This window comes from Westerdykella ornata (genome assembly GCF_010094085.1).
Source record: "Westerdykella ornata strain CBS 379.55 unplaced genomic scaffold EI97scaffold_47, whole genome shotgun sequence".
In the NCBI taxonomy this organism is placed as follows: domain Eukaryota; kingdom Fungi; phylum Ascomycota; class Dothideomycetes; order Pleosporales; family Sporormiaceae; genus Westerdykella; species Westerdykella ornata.
Window position 1 is genome coordinate 26419 of NW_022986897.1, and position 16882 is coordinate 43300.

Here is a 16882-nt window from a genome sequence, read left to right on the forward strand (position 1 = left end):
ACTTGCGAGCCGCTTCTCAAGCAACTCCAAAAACTGGCAGAGATCGATCCGGAAAGTCTAGCTGCATTACGAGTCATTGTGGTAACGCGTTCGGCTCAGTGTGTTACTCAGCGGAACACTGAAAGCTTGAATGAGTTGCAGCTGCTTGGATCACTTGTCCTTGGCATGTGCCGTAGTGCTGTTCAAGAGATTCCATCGGTTGAACTGGTCGCTGTGGATTTGGAAGTGGGAAATGATGCGCAAATCGATGCCGCGGCCATTTCCAGGGAGATCTTCTCAGCTTGTCCAGAGCCCGAAATAGCCTATCGAAGATCAGGACGATTGGTGCGTCGAATTATCTCGGAAACTCATTCACCTAGTCTCATCAAAACCCAACTGCGGAGCCAGAGTCATAACAACGTGTGGAATCTACGACCTAATGCAACATATATCGTAACTGGTAGTTCTGGTGGCCTAGGACAGCTCATTGTTCGCGACTTGCTTCAACATGGAGCGAAGTATATTCTCCTGCTTTCGCGATCCCAAGGAAAAGATGTCCAGAAAGGATTACATCTTCCTCAGACATGCCGCGTTGCACGCGTCGACATTGGAGATGTTGAACAACTCTCTTCTACTATCCACGAAATGAGGGCCGTCATGCCACCGTTTTGCGCAGTGTTCCATGCCGCCGGAGCCCTTTCAGATGGTGCTCTCATGAATCAGTCATGGGATACGTTCAAAACGGTGTTACGGTCAAAGGTGGACGGGACGCTCAATCTCCTACATGTGCTTAGAGATGATTGTCTCGATAACTTCGTCCTCTTCGGCTCTATTGTCGGAGCTCTGGGCAACGCGGGTCAGGTTAATCACGCCGCGGCATGTTGTTTCGAGAGCTCCATTGCTCGATTGCTCTCCTCGCAAGGTCGTCCTGTCATGGCAATTGAATGGGGTCCATGGAGCGACGTGGGTGCGGCATCATCTCCAAATGTCCTAGCGCGGATGCGTCAAAGAGGATTGGAACCCATCTCACCTATTGAAGGTCTTGCTGTATTGAGAGCTGTGACGTCCTCGGCGCCTGTTGAGATAGGTGGGAGCCACATGGCATCCCTCATCATCGCCCGGATCGATTGGAAGCGTTTCGGAAGGAGGTTCCCAGCATATGCCCGACAAGCCCTTTTCGGATCGACAGGACTCATTACCCAGAATTCCACGATTCTGGACGACGTCGAAAACGGGATCGAAGGCACCTCGTCGCCGGCTCCTCCAGAACTTGCGTTCGAATCGACAACCGAACAAACCGTCTTCGAACTCTTCGCAGATGTGCTCGGCCAATCCCTTCACGAACTCTCCCTCACCATTCCACTGCTGGAATACGGCTTGGATTCGCTGAGCGGCATCATCTTGGTTCGGCACCTCAACAAAAAACTGGGTACTCGCTTTCGACCGCAGGAATCTCTCACACTCGGCGAATGCACGATCAGAGGCTTAGCCGCGCTCGTCGATACACAATTGCATCCAAGCGCCGACGCCAACGCCGAAGCCGTTCCCGCAAACCCTGGCCAGGAACTCGTCGTTTTGTCCAAAGGCCTCGAAAACATCCCTCCCATTTTCCTGTTCCACGGGGCCGGGGGCGCAATATCTACGCTGCAAGACCTCGCAATCAGTCTTTCTGCCCGCACGGGTCGATCAGTGGTAGCGCTGTGGGCCAGGGGCCTCACGGACGACCATTACGAGGCCGACATTGACACTATGGCTTCTCGTTATAGCAACAGCATTCTCAGATATTGTTCTGGCCCGTATGACTTCGTTGGATATTCACTCGGCGGTGGCATCGCAGCCGCATGCGCCAACCTGCTTTGCAGCGACCCTGCAATCGAGATGCGAAACTTAGTGATGCTGGATACGCCCACGCCTTCAGCCATGCGGCTGGGGGACTTGAGGACAACCGAAGACGTCCACCGCTATCTGACGGAATTGGATCCCTCGCTGCAGTTGCTGCATCCGAGGTACGAAGGCTTCGAGAGATTCGCGCAACTGTTTCTCCATCACTGCCGCATCTACAAACTCTGGAAGCCCTCGCTCTCGGACGGTATCAAACACGCCTTCTTCGTTAAACCTGACGAGAGACGGGGCGAGTGGGAGCCCCTGGACCCGGAAGTGGATTGGATGCGATTGACGGCGCGAGAAATCACTACCGGCGCTACTGTCGGCAATCACTCGACGATGCTGAGTCGGTCGCAGGGCACGATGCTTGCCGGGCTCATTCGGGGCTTTTTACAGGGTGCTTAATCCGGCTAAAGATGAGTGTTTATTCCGCAGTCTGAAGGCAGTCTGCGGAGGGAGGGAGTAGGTTCTGCAGGTCATACTCCCTAATGATTAGGACCCCGAAATGAAGGGACTTGAAGCCCCAGGCCTATAGGCCCACTCCCGCCTTTGTTTTGGCCTAGCTATTGCTGTATAATGGGACAATAGTGTGCCTGGATTCACTTTAACTCCCTCCTCCCCGTCTGCATCCTCAACAGCGTACTTCGTCGAGAGTCGATGGACTTGATTTTCGCGAAGCTCCATTTGCGGGAAAATGATGGATGGGGGTTTTTTCTTGGGTTGAGGGCACTGCCGTCTAGCTTCCAAGGTTTCTGGTAGGATGTTCTTGACGTAGGTAGGACTGCTGCATAGTAACCACCATTTCCAGGCTCTCTCATTCATCTTCTTCAGATCTTCCTTCTTCCATGCTCCCTAGCAGAACTTGGTCGCTCCAGTCCGTCCATGTCTTAAAATCACAAAATGCCAAACCAAGCACATCGCCAGCCCTAGCCGCATTCCCCATTCCCCATTCCCATTCCCTTCTACCTCTCTCTTCCCTCCTACTCACCATCCCCTAGGATTCCTACATACCCATCCCGGCCGTTAGATGAGAAAAGAAACGAAATCTCCACAGGCCCATCCTTCGCTTCTATTCTATTCTATTTACCAAACTAATTCCCTATCCCCCAATCATGCACAAACCAACCCAAACTCGCAAAATCAAACCTTTGCGCGTTGTTAGTACATACAACCAACAAATGAAATACTAGTAGGTGGTAACATACCCGGTACGTACCCATTCCGCCGCATCCTATTTTACTAGCCCTGGTTTTCTTCCCTTGCTGGGAGATAGATGAACTACGCCTGCAAGTATACCTGCCCTGGGAGGAAATATAAGTATTTGGCTTCATGGGGCCAGATCTCTGCCTCTTCAGTGGAATACGCGGACAAGCATCGAGGGAGGCCCCGGGCATGCAACCGCTCAAGGGTCACGAAAAGCCCTCCTCTTCTTTATTCCTCTTTATTCCTCTTTAGTCCTACTGCCCGTCCTCTCCTCTCCTCTCCTCCTCCTCCTCCTCCTCTAAGGTCATCAACTCATCAATCGATCTAAGCAATGTCACCAAATAAGCACAAGCTTAGCACATCCAAAGCCCTCAAGGTTTGAAATTTTTGAAAATCTGGCATTGATATCTCGATATTCCTCCCAAGGAAAAGAAAATCCCGGTATACCTGAGAAGAAAGAAAAAGGAGAGGGTAAAAAGAAAAGGAAAGAAAAGAAAAGAAAAGTCGTGCTAGTGCGCACAAGACTTCAGTCAGCGTCCCAGTGTGTCTGTATGTGCTATGTGTGTATCCGTGTCCTCTCTTGTCCTGTCCACAGTGAAACAACAACGACAACAACAACAATAACAACAACCCTGCCACCTGAGCTCATCCTCTGAACAGAACAACAACAGAGAAAAAAGAGTTTGCGCCTTGGAACAAGGGCAAGGTAATCCGCCCGTCTCGAGGGAACCGTCTACGTTTCCGGAGAATCGGATTTCCGTCTCCGAGCTGCTGCAGAAAGAAAAGAATAAAAGGGCAAGGAAAGAGAGAAAGACATAAAGAAAAAGTGGTAGACCTTGAAGGCCGAGTCGAGGAGTTGAGAAACAACCCCTCCCATTCCAGTCCATACATTCACTCCATCCCATCTAGATCCCATGCCACCCACACAATATTGACTCGTTCTTCCCATTGTTGTTATGACCGGGACATCTTGTGGCGAGACGGAGTGGTGGACATGTCGAAAATATAGCCGAGTTTGCCGTGACCGAAGATCCATGCCCAAAGAAAATACGTAACCAGATAACCGGCGCAGAAGCCATCCATCTATCCAGTATGCAGACGGATCAAGACTCTAGGAACCCAGCTCAGGAACCCGTCGCTGGCGCTGAGTCCCATCCGCGCGACGATAACTCATAGCAGTGCGGTCCATGGGCTCTTCCATGTCGCCATCATCGTAACCTTCGTAGTTGTAGCCGGCTCCAGAAGGGTTAGGCCTGGCGCCTTGTTGGAGGCGTTCAGTCATGTGGCTGGTATCGAAGGTGCTGGAGAAGGGACGTTTCTGACCGAGGATAGACGTGGTTTGTGCCTGAGGAACGAACTTGGGGAGAGTCTGGCGGTTGTCGAGATATCCGTGGTTCTGAGGAGCCTCCGAAGTGGCGGACATTGGGGCAGAGAGCGAGTGTGGAGGCGACTGGTAGGCGGGCGAGGCTGGTTCGAGCTTGTTCAGAGGGGCAGGAGGCTGCAGAGTCCTCAGAGGAGCTAGCGCGTTTCCATGCATGGGACCGGAGGTGGTTGCTGGGGCATTGTGACCTGGACTCTGCAGCGGCTGGCTAAGTTGCTGAGGGCGATTGTACTGATCCATGGAGCCATATGGAGCCATCATGTGGTTATTGCTTGCATACTGCTGGGTGCTCTGAGGGACTGAAGGTCGGCGATAGTCATTCATGGGCTGAGCGTATTCCTCCTGGCGCACTGGAGGGGGCTGCTCATACTGAGGCTGCTGATAGCTCTGGTTCGGCATGTATCCATACGACTGTCCCATGTTCATTCCGCTCTGGGGCTGGTACGAGCTGTGCGATTGGGCTGGCTGGTGCGAGTAAGGGGCCGGAGGGGGCTGCATCAACGGAGCGGCTGCATGAGAAGGCGGCGCATACTGATTCTGGTACGAGCTCTGGTTAGTAGCATAATGAGACATCTGGTAACTCCCGGTGCTCTGCGGTGGCGCCATGGGCTGCTGGTACGTGTTGTTGGCCTGGTATCCTTGAGCCATATCGTCCATGCTAGGGCGACGAGGCGGAGCAAAGGACGTATTGCTGGCGTTGGACACGGAGCGAGGACGATCATTTCCATCGACTGCAGGGCTTGGAGCCGGCATTCCGGGTTGCTGTCCGTAGGTATCAGGAGTAGCTGTGCGCCTAGCTGCATCGTAACCGGACTCTTCTTCATATTCATCATACTCACGAGAGGACTTGTTCTCGCGGCGCCTCATGCGGACATCACGACGGATACGGACACGGCAACCTTGCTCAGCGACCATGCGGCTGAGAGCGGTGCTCTCGGTCAAGCCGGGGAACTTCTTGGCCGAGTAGACAATGAAGGGAGACGACTTGACCTCGGAGCGGTGAGTGACATGGGCTTCGATGCCGTTCTGGAGGTGGATGGCAGTGTGATCAGGAGGATCCATGTCATCCTTTTCCTTCAGCTCCTCGTACAAGGCAAAGCTGAGGCGGTACTGCCCCTCATGACGAACAGACAAATCGGGGAAGATGAAGTAACCAGCCGGAGATGGGCGGTCAAGATAGGCCATGCCGGCAACTGGAGTGCCAGTCAAAACGGGGAAGCTGGGCGTCGCCGGGGGAGCGCGACCTGGCGCAATGGCACGAGCATTCTCGAGAGTGGCTATTCAAACCATCAGCCTGCGTTCCAGATTGAGAGAACAGGCTCACTCACCGAAGAGGAAGAAGTTGGCATGATAGGCGAAGGTGATCTCAGTCTTGTTCGGGCCTTCTCCTTCGAAAACACGCAATTCGACAATAGGGGGAGGATCGACGGGACGCCTATCGGCCGAGGATTTGGCGCCCGAGCCGCATGCTCTAGCGCGCATGGGCTGTTGGATTACCTGGAGGTTATAGGTGATCTTGCGGCCCTTTTGGGTGATGCGAGAGGAGGAGCTCGTCGTCTCATTCTGCACGGGGATTGTGGTAGCCATCTTGATATCGAGTAGTCAAACGTTTTTTTTCTTTCTGACAGACACGTATGTGAGGGAGCTGGTAAGCGGTCAGCAATTGTTCGTGCCGATGTGATCTCAACAGCCTTCAGATGCCAGACACACGCCGATCGACTCTTCCTGTTCGCGTCGAGAACTCAATTGCGCTCCTAATGCGACAGACGAGAGCCTAGTCTCGGCCCTCTTCACACGGAAGAACAAAATCACTCACGCTGATGAGCGATGGAACTCGGTCGAGGATGGCGTTGGCAGCGCGTCAAAGGCGTAGTTGACCCAGCTAGCGGCGCTGACCCGGAGTCCTGGAACAAGGTCCCGAGAAGAGCGAATGGTGGAGGCGACGATTATGGCGAGTGAGATTCGGCGGGATTCGCGTTCGCAATTGAACTCGGGAGGACGACGTTTCCCAGCGTCGTGAAATGGGGTGAATCGGATGAAGGGGACCGAGTGAGGGTGAAGAGCTGAGGATCAGGCGAACGACCGGGGTGCTGTCGATGAGGCTGACACTGCGACAGCGAGGGTAGCGACGGCCTCGAGAATCGTGCCAACGACGGGATGGGTCGTTGGGTGTGGAATTCTCGCGCTCAGGTCGCGATGGTTCGTCCTTTTGGTGGTTGAGGACGACGGATGGTCGTGGTTGGGGGGAAGGGGAAGGGGAGTGGAGTCTCGGGGGCGGGAGCGAGCGGGAGAGGGAGAGGCAGGAAACGAGAGAGGGTTCGACGGGCTGGCTGGCTGGGGGAACCGGCTGAATTGGAGAACAAAGGGCTGTGCGTGACAAGGGGGTGCCTGACCCTTGGGATGGAGGGGTGCCAGGGCCAGGAAGTGTTATTCTGTATTCCTGGGAAAATTTGGTGTGTCAGGTACTTTACGCGCTGATGCAACGCTCTGCGCAGTTCGCGTGTACTGTACTGTGGTATGGTGAAGGCAAAGATGGAGAGACAGCTCCTCTACACGGCTGCAACTTCTGCATCAACAGGAGTTTCGCCTCCAAAGGCCATACCCTTAACACAACAACACAACCAAACATGCTGCTCCTCTCTATCCGTTCCAATCCCTCCTTCTGCAGGCCAATGGCATCAAGCCACCAGCTCTCGACAACATCTCGCTTCGATTAAATACTCCGTACAAAACACACAGAACGATACGGAGCAACGCGTTCAACAGTACTCGGGTAACCCAAGGCTCCACCCATCCCGCCACTAGCTTCCACTAGCGGCCCCACTTTCCACCCTCCCTCATCAACGGCGCCCAACCACATTGCAGTACGCCATTCCGAAACTCGATTAGCTGGGATTATTGGTGTCCGCTAGTGCAACCCACCACCTGCACCATTCACCCAGCGCCTTGTTCCCAGATCATTCCCCAATATCAACGACTTGTCCGTCCCCTCCGCCATCTTCCCAAGACCACTCTCCTCTCCGCTGCACTAATGTCCACTCCCTCACCTCATTCCCAATCCTACAACCCCACAGCTTCTAACAAGGAAAAGAAAAAGCAACACGCTCCTTGCCCACCGTGAACCGCTGTTATGTGCAAAAAGAACCGGGAACATCTCACACCACGTCCACGGTCCCGCCAGCGCCACCGCACCCACGCAGACCCGGGCTGAGCGCTGAATGGTTCGCTTCCCACGGCAACTTTTGGTCCCGCGCCGCGGAGCGCCGGGGCTTGCAAGGGATGGGGTTCGCTTACAAGCAAGGTATTGTTGGCGTGCTAGACATGAAGGGTGTGGGATCGTCGAATGTCGAGTCTGAGGATTCTCGAAGATATCGCAAAGGTGTGTGAAGCGTCAGAGCATGAATCTAACATCTATCAGTTCCCTTTCTTTCTGGAATTGCTGGATGTCGGGATACACAAGCAGGATACTCAGTACAGGAGGATGGGCGCGTGGTGTCGCACGCATCCCTCTCATCCGCATCCACCTGCCCATCTTGTGAGCGACATCGTTTCTCCCTTCTTCCTCCAACCTATCCACTCCCTCCCTTTCCCATACCAGCGTCGCACACACTCCCCCCCTTCCAAGGTTCTCTCCCCCCAACATCCCGTAGACTACCCATTCCTTTCCGTCTGATACTCCGTCATCCTCCCTCTCTCCCTTCTCTCCCCAAATAATACTCCTCCTTCCACACTCCCCAACTACAACTACGCCGCACACCCGCATCCGCATCCGCATCCGCATCCGCGCATCACATCTCCTTTTATTGGAACCCGACAACCACAAACCATCTTTAGCTACGGGCTCCCCAGGGCAACGGGAGCGGGTAGCCGTTTACCCGCACGCCCGGAGCGCATACCCAACCGTAGTTCAATGCTGGTGGTAAGCACTCAGTAATGTAAACCACGTTGCGGCACAGCAAGAAAATCCATACATAGTAGAATCGTGTGATTTATTATCTATCCGGACACTCCCTCGGAGGCCATGTCATGTCTCGGGTACGTGCAGCATGGAAAAAATAAATGCCCCGGCTGTCACTTCGACTGCCTGCTAGAGTACCTACCTATCCATAGTCCTCCATACCCACCTCTACCAGTCATCCCTACTTACAAAAGGCCGGTCTAAGGATGGCTACCGGGGCTATACACGTTATACACTAAGGCTAGGTTCCCCACTGACCACGCCCCCTACAAAACGCTCGCCTCGCTTCAGACTCTGAATGAAGCACACAAACTCCGCAATGAGCCTCCCTCCCCACCCGTATCGCCCGATCTATTCCTCCCGATTGCCCGGCTGTTTCTACCACCCGTCCACCTGCCCCTCCCCCCACCCCTCCGCCTCACCATCCACCCCTTCCTCCACACCGACCCCCCAATCCATCTTGTCTAGCTCCCTCCTGAAAAAGTCCCTCTCCCTCTCCACCAGCTCCCCCGTCGCGCCCATGACCTCCTTGTACCGCATGACATTGTGCCAATGCGTCAGGCTCCGCAGCGCCTGCTCCAACGGCACCGCCATATCCACCTCGTGGTCCACGCTCGCGCCCGCAAGCCAATCGTCCCTCAGTTCCGGTCGGCAGTGGAGGTACACGGCCGTGATGACGCGCATGTTGGATTGCCGCCATTTCTTGCCGCAGTACGGTACCTGATTCTTGAAGAGCTTCAACGTGTACAGTCTCAGCAACGGCTGGGGCACCTTGAGGCATTTCCGTAGAAACTGCGACGACTTGTAGTTGATCAGCATGAGGTTTCTGTGCGCCTTATGCTTGCTGATCTTTTGCATGATGCGGAGCGCGTTGATGTAGGTGAAGAAGGTGCGCCAGGAGTAGTCTGTGATGGGTTCCTGGGGGAGGTCCGAGAGCGGGTTGCCCAGTTCGTCGACTTCGGGTATGGGCGGGGGAACGTTCTGCGGGAGGGCAACGTGGTCGGGAAGCGACGTGGGTTCGGGGCCTGACTCGGCGCGTCGGAGGGGAATGGGAGGGGGAACCGCGTCGTCCATGTCGGGCTCATCGGCTTGGAGTGGCTGTTGTTGCTCGTCTGTTATGCCGTGGCGAGAGTGGGTGCGGCAGAAGTGGAAGAAGCTGGCGATGGGTGAGCAGTTGAGCGACAGAACACACGAGGGCAACCTACTTCAGCTCCTCTTGCTCGGTCCGGGAAACGACAGCCTTCTCAATCTCGACCATTTGCAGCATCTTCAATATCAAGGTCGTGTAGCTCGTGTCGACAAGAAGTTGAGTAAGATACTCGAACTTGAGCACGTCTACATGGCGCGTTAGCAACGCAAGACGCTCTGTACACGGACTTGCTTACGAGAAATCTTGAACCATTTCAGGAGCAGCAAAAGCATTCCGCAGACTGCCTTGTCGAGGATCTCCTGGGTCCGCATCTTGTCCGTGATCTCGTCGTTGGGATTGAGGCCACCTGCATGGCCGTTAAGCCCATTCGTCTGAGGTCCATTACCAGACTGTCCACCTTGGCTCGGCTGGTATTGGTAGCCGCTTTGTAACGCATTAGCACTGCTTGTCGGGACTAGAAGTGCGGTGACGTGATACAAGAAGACCCTCATCATGACAATGACGAGAGACTGCAGATAAGGGAGTGCCTGTCCATAGCACTCCTCCACCAACTCCAGCCGTTCCTCCATACTCCCTGGCTGAGGCCGCTCTTTCTGTGCTTCGCCGGCTTTCGGTTCCAGAGACAATTCGCCCACATCAGGCGCGTCGTCGCCACCGGTCCAGCCTCGTTCATACTTCATGTAATTCACTCTTTCCTCCCACAACTGCTTCATCGCGCGGGACGCCCTCATCCTCTTGGCAAAAAGTTCGGCGGCTTCCAAGATCGAAGTGGGGATGTCGGACCCTTCCCATTTCCGTCCAACCAACAGATCCTGCAAGTCAGTTGACCCTTTTCCGCCCAGCTTGTTGCTCTCCTCATCCAGCGGAGGGTACAAGAATGGGAACATCTGATTAGTTTGATAGTTTTGCTTCTTGCCGCCTTTACCGCCAGGGCCTGCGGGCGATGGCGGAGGCGATGGCGCCGGGGTAGCAATATGTACAGGCTGCTGGAAGATGGAAGTATTGTTCTCGTTCAGTTCTCCCAGTCCGGAACCGAACACATGGTTTCCGGCAACTCTATTCGGGTGATTCTTGAGGGGAGGGAGGATAGAGCGGTTCTCCGGTTCGAGGGGGAAAAGAGGCGGGGGAGGGTTGTAGGCTGGATATTTCGAACTGATTTCTTGACGAAAAAGATGGTAGTCAAGGGGTGAGGCTGTTATGATTGGTTGTCCTCGAGCATCAGCAGCTTCGAGGTTTTGATCCGCAAACGATCGCTTTGCTTTCTCCACTTCGACAAGCCCGCCGAAGGTCACCAGAATCGTCTTCCAGGCGAGGAGAAATACCTTCGTCATGGATATATCAACTGAATCGTCCCAGCGCATCTTGTCGATCACGCCAATCAAAAGCATGAAGAGACCGGGCTTGGGTAGCGAAATGATGTCGTTCCTTATGAACAGATCACCCTTCTCTTTCTCTTCTATGCGCGCGACCTCGAGAACTGCATAAAGTGCAGTCATCACACACCAAAGTTCACGTCTTCCCGCGTCTTTGATCTCCTGGCACGTCGCTGATTGCGACTCTTCTCCAATAGTCCGAGCCAGTAAATCGGGAATTCCTTCGACAAGGCTCCGGAGTCCGCCACAGTCAATGAACAGCCGAACGTTCCTGCGTATCAAATCAACTTGGACGCCGGCCTGGCTGTATCGCGAGAAGCGTAGGGTGTCGCCTCTGTCGGCACCCTCCTGCCCCCCGGAATCTTGCTGTTTGTGGCCCTGTGTGGTGCCAGCACTCTCATGCCAGCAACCTAGCAGCACATACACCAACGCTTCGATAGTGTCCAACCTGGTGGGTAATCCCTGGTCCTTACTATCCTCCAGCAAGACCTTCATGAATTCCTTCTGTTGCTCCTGAGACAAGGCTGTCCACTCACTCCCTCCATCTTCATACTTCCCACCGATTATGGTCTCCCAAACCGCAGAGAAAGAAGTATACGTCTTGAGAAGAATTGCTTGTTCTTCTACGCTGTAGGAGAACCACTCCTCGAGCTCCTCTTCAAACGAGGAAGCATCGTCGTACGTGAATGCATATGGGGTCGGTTCGGTTGCAGGGACAGTATCAACCAGGCTGCGCAGTTGCGACAGTGAGAGTGAATCGCTCGCTAATCCGGCCTCGAGGAGGGCTACTGAAGGTGTCGGTGGAGCTGGCGGCGGTAGATGCAATGGCGCTGGACTAGGCGGAGGGACTTCCCGGCCGGGTACCTGTCGCCAGAGAACAGGTCTAGCGGGGCGTGCGTTTTCGGGTTCAGCCGTTGAGGGAGGTTCGAGGGAGGCCTCGTCTGGGACAAGGCCTTGCTGTTCAGCTGTGTCGAGCGGGGGGTCAGGGTCGTCGCAAGACACAAGGTCTACTGCGCTCTCTTCTGTTAGAAGGACATCTAGCTCAGCTTCATCGGTAACAGGCGGTGGGACAGCGTCCTCGGCTTTGTGGTTTGCGTCCATGGTAGCTCTTGTGGGATACAGAGCGTTGGCGGACAACAAATAGATCGCTCGGTGTTATGTTCATGGCTGGTGAGCTCTCATGAACACCTCATGATGGCTGAGAGAGGCAAAATGATACCAAATATCAGCAAGGGGACTCCACATGCATGCATACGGGAGAGAAGCAGGGACCACGAAGGGCAAGAGTAGGTGGACTTACCCCACGACGCTGTCAGGGCGGAAGTTGCTGCCAAGAGTGAATTGGCTCGTGCGGTCACTTGGCTGTCAACCAATGGAAGCGCAGATAAGGGCAGCCAGGCAGAGTTGTGTGAGAGGCATGGTTCCAGCCCTACTAGACCCGTCTGCCACGTCAAAGTGGAATGGTACTTCTTATTATGAGAACTACTTCTTAATCCCTGAAGTGATTCCGCACTCCGAGAACACCAGAAATGATCGGGTCCATAAAGAGCTCTTCTGTTCAGGCTGAAACCCATGGAAACACCACCTCTCCAGTTGAAACGACCCATTGAAACCGATGCCACCGGGCGAATGAGTGCCACATAGACTGCCCCATCCGTTTATGGCCACAACAGCAAAGCACACGGACCGGACGCCATAACAGAAAGATGAAAGGAAGACGCAGGGGTCCCTAGGATAACTGACGCGAATGAGTGACTTTCCGAAGTGACTGCTCGTCACGACAGACGTGAGAGTACCAGCGGAACCGGGATTCAGTGCAGCGATGCGCGGATGAGCCAAGGGAGTCTAGCTCTGACCGCTCTGCTCTCCATTGTTCTCTCGCGCCTTGATTTCCTCAGGCACGATGCCTGCATTCTCACAGGCTCGTTTGTAGATCTCACATTCCTCCCAAGCACGCTGCGCCTCGGCCTTGAACTTATCACAGCTGGCGCTGAGTTCGGAGATGGCCTGTTCGGTGAGCAGCTTCTCGAGGGTCCACTTCTCAATGTTCTGCTGTTCGTTCTCCTTCAATTGAGTAATGAACTGAACAGCCCGCTGAAGGATAGATCCCTTGTTCTTTTCGCATCCCGGGACGATCTTGGCAAGTTCGTTGATGCCTTCATTGATGGTTTCACGACGGCGGCGTTCGACTACGAGGGAGTTAGTATAGGGCCTTCGTGATGTAGTTATCAACGTAGGTGACGTACCTTCTTTGTGGTTATCCCTGCGAATTTTGTGCCATTCCTCGGAACCAACAGGAGGCTTATGACTAGTCGTACTTGGAGGGGACTCGTTCGTGGCGGGTGGGCCTGAACGCGGTGTTTGCGTGGCTGCCTTCAGAGCCTCGAGGCTGAAGTCTTGCATTCCTGTCTGTGGTGGCTGGTGATGGTCGCCCATGTTGAACGAAGCCCCCTCCGGCGCAGACTGCGGCTGGAAGGCAAGCTCGGTTGCTTGAGGGACGGTCATCTGATGGTAAGCCAGTGCGGCGGCAGCAGTGTCGCCAACGCTCGCCGCATTTGTGTTGTTGTTCTGATGAACATCGAACTGTTGTTGCATGTCCTCCTCGTTCGTCGACGCGTTGTGTGCGGCAAGGAAGGAGGCCGTAGCCTGATCGCTCAAATCGTTGTTGACCGATCCTGGAGCAGGTCGGGCGTTGGCAGGGCCTTGGTCGCGCGTGTCACGCTTTCGTTTGTTGGAAGTATGGATAGGGTCGGAATGCGCACCGAGTGCGCTCTTAGCATCGGTGGGATACCCAGCAATATCGGCCATGACGGGGATGATGTGGGCGCCTGAAGACTATCTCTTGCCGAACGCTGGACCCTGCGTCGAATACCGTTGATGCAAGTTTGGGAATGCTAGGATCGATGTCGCAGATGATCAGCGATCAGCGCGCCAGCTCATACGAGTAGGCCACCAGCAGTGCAGAAGCGATCGTAAGCGGGCGAGGTGCATGCGCTCTGGTGACGAACAAACGTTAGCACAGGAGTGTGAGGCTGAGAACGGTAGCACGGAGGTGAAACGGAGACGGTGCTCAGGTGAGCGAGCATCTCGATTGCGGCAGCCTGTGGGACGAAGCCGCAATCGCTCGAGGAAGCTCGGAGGGGTCGATTAGGAGAATGACGGCGCCATCCAGGCGTGCAGCGCGAGCTCAGACAAGCGGTGCTGGGCGAAGGTGAAAGGTAACTTGGCGTAGATATAGAGGAGATTCGGCGCCGCGGTGGCAGCGGCAGCGAACAGGTTGTTGCGATAACCGCATTTTGAGGAGGTTTCGAGTTGCACGTCGTCGATGCGTCGTCGCAGCGGAGGGCGGGGAGCGGAGCGCAAAAGGATAATATGACGGGGAAGAAAATGAGGGCTGAAGATGGTCAACTTACCGTGATGGACAAGCCGGGAGACGCGGTTGTTTGATGATGCTCGATCACCTGATCGGCTTCACCTGATCGGCTTTCCTTTAACAGCGTGTCAGTAGCTTAGTGGGACGCGCGCCGGGTGCAGAACAGAAGACGCGCAAAAACAAAAAATGAAAAGAGCAGAAGAAAGGGAGCAAGCTTCGCACGGGGGCAAGAACAGTAGCATACCCTTTTGGAGAAACGGTGGAGGGCCAGGAAATGGGTCCGGGTTCCAAAGGTTGGGTATGGCGGAGAGGGAATCACGAGCGACCGTGCTTGGGTGAACGAAGAGGAGCAGGTGACCTGGGAGGGGGTGGTCGCAACCTGGGCGGAGGCTGCCTTTAAGCTGCGCCCCCGCTAGACCAGCTCCAGGGCCGGGGGGGCGGCCCTGCGGCGAATCACACGGCGCCCTGTCGCCATGCCACCCGCCTCCCTCATTGGGCGATCCAAGGAGCATTATTGCGACCTTGGATGATGGAACAAGCAGATGTGTGTGAGTGTGTTGAGGGGGGGTGGGTTAGGGCACGGTAGTAGAATAACCGGGGGCAGCAGCTGAGGGTTTGCTGAGGAATGGGAGGTTTGCCGTGGTCGACATTCATCATCACTCAAAGGAGATGACCAAGGTAGGTGCAACCATCTATGCGCCGCACGGGTCACTGCTGCTCCCCAACTTCCCCGCTTGTTCTTGTCTTTACATTCGCAAATCCACGCAAATAGCTTCAAGCAACATTTTGAGACTGTCGATTTTACACAGTACGGCCACAGCCCCCGGATGGCACCTCTGCCATGTCAATCCAAGAGTTCTCGCATTCCCCCCGGGCCTCGGGCCAGTCACGCGATCGCGGTCTTGTCTGGGCGGGGTTTGCATGTGACCCTACCCACAAACTCTGCCTAGGAACCGCTTCAGATATCGACCACACCTCCTCCGGACGCGCTGACTGTCGGTGGATTCCAGTGCTCAGCTGCATGTCTGTTTGTCTGCCTTCCATGTTACAGAGATCGGTACCCCTTCACTCTTGCCCTGAGGCCCCTGGTTTATTAGCGCACGCATCCAATACACCAAACGAGGACTTAGTAGTTGCAACACACCGATTGATACTCCTCAAAGGCGCTTGCCCATTGATTATTGTGTCTGCCGGCAGCCTATCACTCGACATGGCCGCTTCTACTCGCTTGAGGCGCCGTGCTATGTACTCGGGAGCTTTGCCGCAGTCACCACACCACCACAATTGCCATTGCATGTCTTCCTCACCAGCCTCTTTATATTCCCTGCCAGGGCGATAAGCAGCTAAATCCGCTAAGAAATGCGAAGGCTATAACCATTATACCGACAACAAACGCAGTCGGACATGATCTGTCACTCATCTGCGAATGTTTGTTTCACCAAAATGCCTTGGATTCCCCCAGCGGGATTGCGAACTCGCAGGATCCTTTTCGTTCCGCCATATTAGTGAGCGCGCATCCCATCATCTTCCGCTAGTCTCAACAGCAAGAGGAGCTCGATCTGGAAAAGACCAGCCATACAGTCACATGCAACCCATCCACCTCGCTGGGCCTTGATGACAGCTTGTTGTCTCAGTTGCGGCTCATGGGATGCATCCCATGCTTTCGATCGCCCCGCGCTGCCACTGGTTCGTTCATGAGCACGGCTTGGATTCCTGTTGGCTGACTGTTTGTCACTTCGTCGGCTTGGAACGCAAGCGCCGGAGTGGTAAGCCTTCAGATCCCAGACATCTTGTCCCGCGTCCCACTATTACCTTAAAAACAGATGCAGTGCGGGTTTAGAGTAGCTCTATGGCAGCAACGCAAGTGGGCAGCTGGAGGAGCATTGCTTCACAATCAGAGCTCTCCTGTTCTATCTCACCGATACTCATCCAGCACGGGTGGTAGTGGTATCAACGCGTCCTCGACTCTGGTCGGACAGGCAGCAATTGCGAGCTTACACAGACTGGATATATTGGCTCCCGTCTGGGGGTGCGACCTAATACACTACTCCCTCCGCAGGACTAGCATCCTGCAGAATAAAAAACTCATTCAAGCCGGATATATTGTTACTCACCGCTTGCCTATGTTCGTCACTCTCTGTTGATCTCCAAAGAGTCTTCTCGCACGCTCATGGGCTTCCTCTCTTGCCCAGTCTCTGAAAATAATGAGGAACCTTCACCTAGGGGGATTTTACTCCATAACAGGGGACCCGAATACTGGCATTAGGACAACAGCCATCAAGTGGGCCTCTATATACAGTATCATCTACTCACGGTGTAACATTCCAATATGTACCAGGCCTTCATCATTACGCGCCCGGATTCGGCTATCTGCGAGGGCAATGAATACCCGTTTCATTATCAATACGAGGCATAACACCTAAATAATACTCTCACTGTCTGTAGCATTTTCGCTCGGTTGACGGAAAGGACTCGACGTTGACCATGTTGACACTGTTGGCGCTCCAATGAGAGGCCGCGCTGTGCCAAGCGCGCTAGCTAGGAGCTGCCCGTTGTAACCAGCCACAAACGTGAGCACATC

General features: G+C 54.6%; 6 protein-coding genes across 6 annotated transcripts; 2 read left to right on the forward strand and 4 right to left on the reverse strand.

The window, feature by feature from the left end:
- Window positions 1-3495: 3495 nt before the first annotated feature.
- EI97DRAFT_239604 (uncharacterized protein) lies at window positions 3496-4074 on the reverse strand. Its single transcript, XM_033794042.1, has one exon. It carries the CDS (start codon window positions 3969-3971, stop codon window positions 3597-3599), a length of 375 nt encoding a protein of 124 aa, XP_033649442.1. The 5' UTR covers window positions 3972-4074; the 3' UTR covers window positions 3496-3596.
- On the reverse strand, window positions 4075-6181 carry EI97DRAFT_239609 (uncharacterized protein). Its single transcript, XM_033794043.1, has 2 exons — window positions 5776-6181; window positions 4075-5724 (listed from the first exon to the last, which is right to left on the reverse strand). The coding sequence occupies exons 1-2, from the start codon at window positions 6032-6034 to the stop codon at window positions 4178-4180; spliced, it is 1806 nt and encodes a 601-aa protein (XP_033649443.1). The 5' UTR covers window positions 6035-6181; the 3' UTR covers window positions 4075-4177.
- A 1629-nt stretch (window positions 6182-7810) lies between these two features.
- EI97DRAFT_437387 (uncharacterized protein) lies at window positions 7811-8349 on the forward strand. The gene has a single exon (XM_033799333.1). The coding sequence runs from the start codon at window positions 7929-7931 to the stop codon at window positions 8118-8120; it is 192 nt and encodes a 63-aa protein (XP_033649444.1). The 5' UTR covers window positions 7811-7928; the 3' UTR covers window positions 8121-8349.
- A 434-nt stretch (window positions 8350-8783) lies between these two features.
- Window positions 8784-12029, reverse strand: EI97DRAFT_386880 (N1221-domain-containing protein; the record flags this gene model as incomplete). Its single annotated transcript, XM_033796087.1, has 3 exons — window positions 8784-9561; window positions 9611-9740; window positions 9791-12029. 3 exons carry the CDS (start codon window positions 12027-12029, stop codon window positions 8784-8786), a joined length of 3147 nt encoding a protein of 1048 aa, XP_033649445.1.
- Window positions 12030-12452: 423 nt separating this feature from the next.
- EI97DRAFT_239631 (uncharacterized protein) lies at window positions 12453-13882 on the reverse strand. The gene is made up of 2 exons (XM_033794044.1): window positions 13175-13882; window positions 12453-13117 (listed from the first exon to the last, which is right to left on the reverse strand). The coding sequence occupies exons 1-2, from the start codon at window positions 13734-13736 to the stop codon at window positions 12774-12776; spliced, it is 906 nt and encodes a 301-aa protein (XP_033649446.1). The 5' UTR covers window positions 13737-13882; the 3' UTR covers window positions 12453-12773.
- Window positions 13883-14948: 1066 nt separating this feature from the next.
- Window positions 14949-15882, forward strand: EI97DRAFT_239695 (uncharacterized protein). Its single transcript, XM_033794045.1, has one exon. The coding sequence runs from the start codon at window positions 15143-15145 to the stop codon at window positions 15638-15640; it is 498 nt and encodes a 165-aa protein (XP_033649447.1). The 5' UTR covers window positions 14949-15142; the 3' UTR covers window positions 15641-15882.
- Window positions 15883-16882: the final 1000 nt, after the last annotated feature.

Excerpts from the sequence above, each read along its gene's own strand:
- EI97DRAFT_239604 (XM_033794042.1), bottom strand. The coding sequence starts at position 3,971 with ATGGGATGGAGTGAATGTATGGACTGGAATGGGAGGGGTTGTTTCTCA.
- EI97DRAFT_239609 (XM_033794043.1), bottom strand. The coding sequence starts at position 6,034 with ATGGCTACCACAATCCCCGTGCAGAATGAGACGACGAGCTCCTCCTCT. Across the intron at positions 5,725-5,775 it reads TGCCAACTTCTTCCTCTTCG|CCACTCTCGAGAATGCTCGT; the intron begins GTGAGTGAGCCT and ends TGGTTTGAATAG.
- EI97DRAFT_437387 (XM_033799333.1), top strand. The coding sequence starts at position 7,929 with ATGGGCGCGTGGTGTCGCACGCATCCCTCTCATCCGCATCCACCTGCC.
- EI97DRAFT_239631 (XM_033794044.1), bottom strand. The coding sequence starts at position 13,736 with ATGGCCGATATTGCTGGGTATCCCACCGATGCTAAGAGCGCACTCGGT. Across the intron at positions 13,118-13,174 it reads CAGGGATAACCACAAAGAAG|TCGAACGCCGCCGTCGTGAA; the intron begins GTACGTCACCTA and ends ACTCCCTCGTAG.
- EI97DRAFT_239695 (XM_033794045.1), top strand. The coding sequence starts at position 15,143 with ATGTCAATCCAAGAGTTCTCGCATTCCCCCCGGGCCTCGGGCCAGTCA.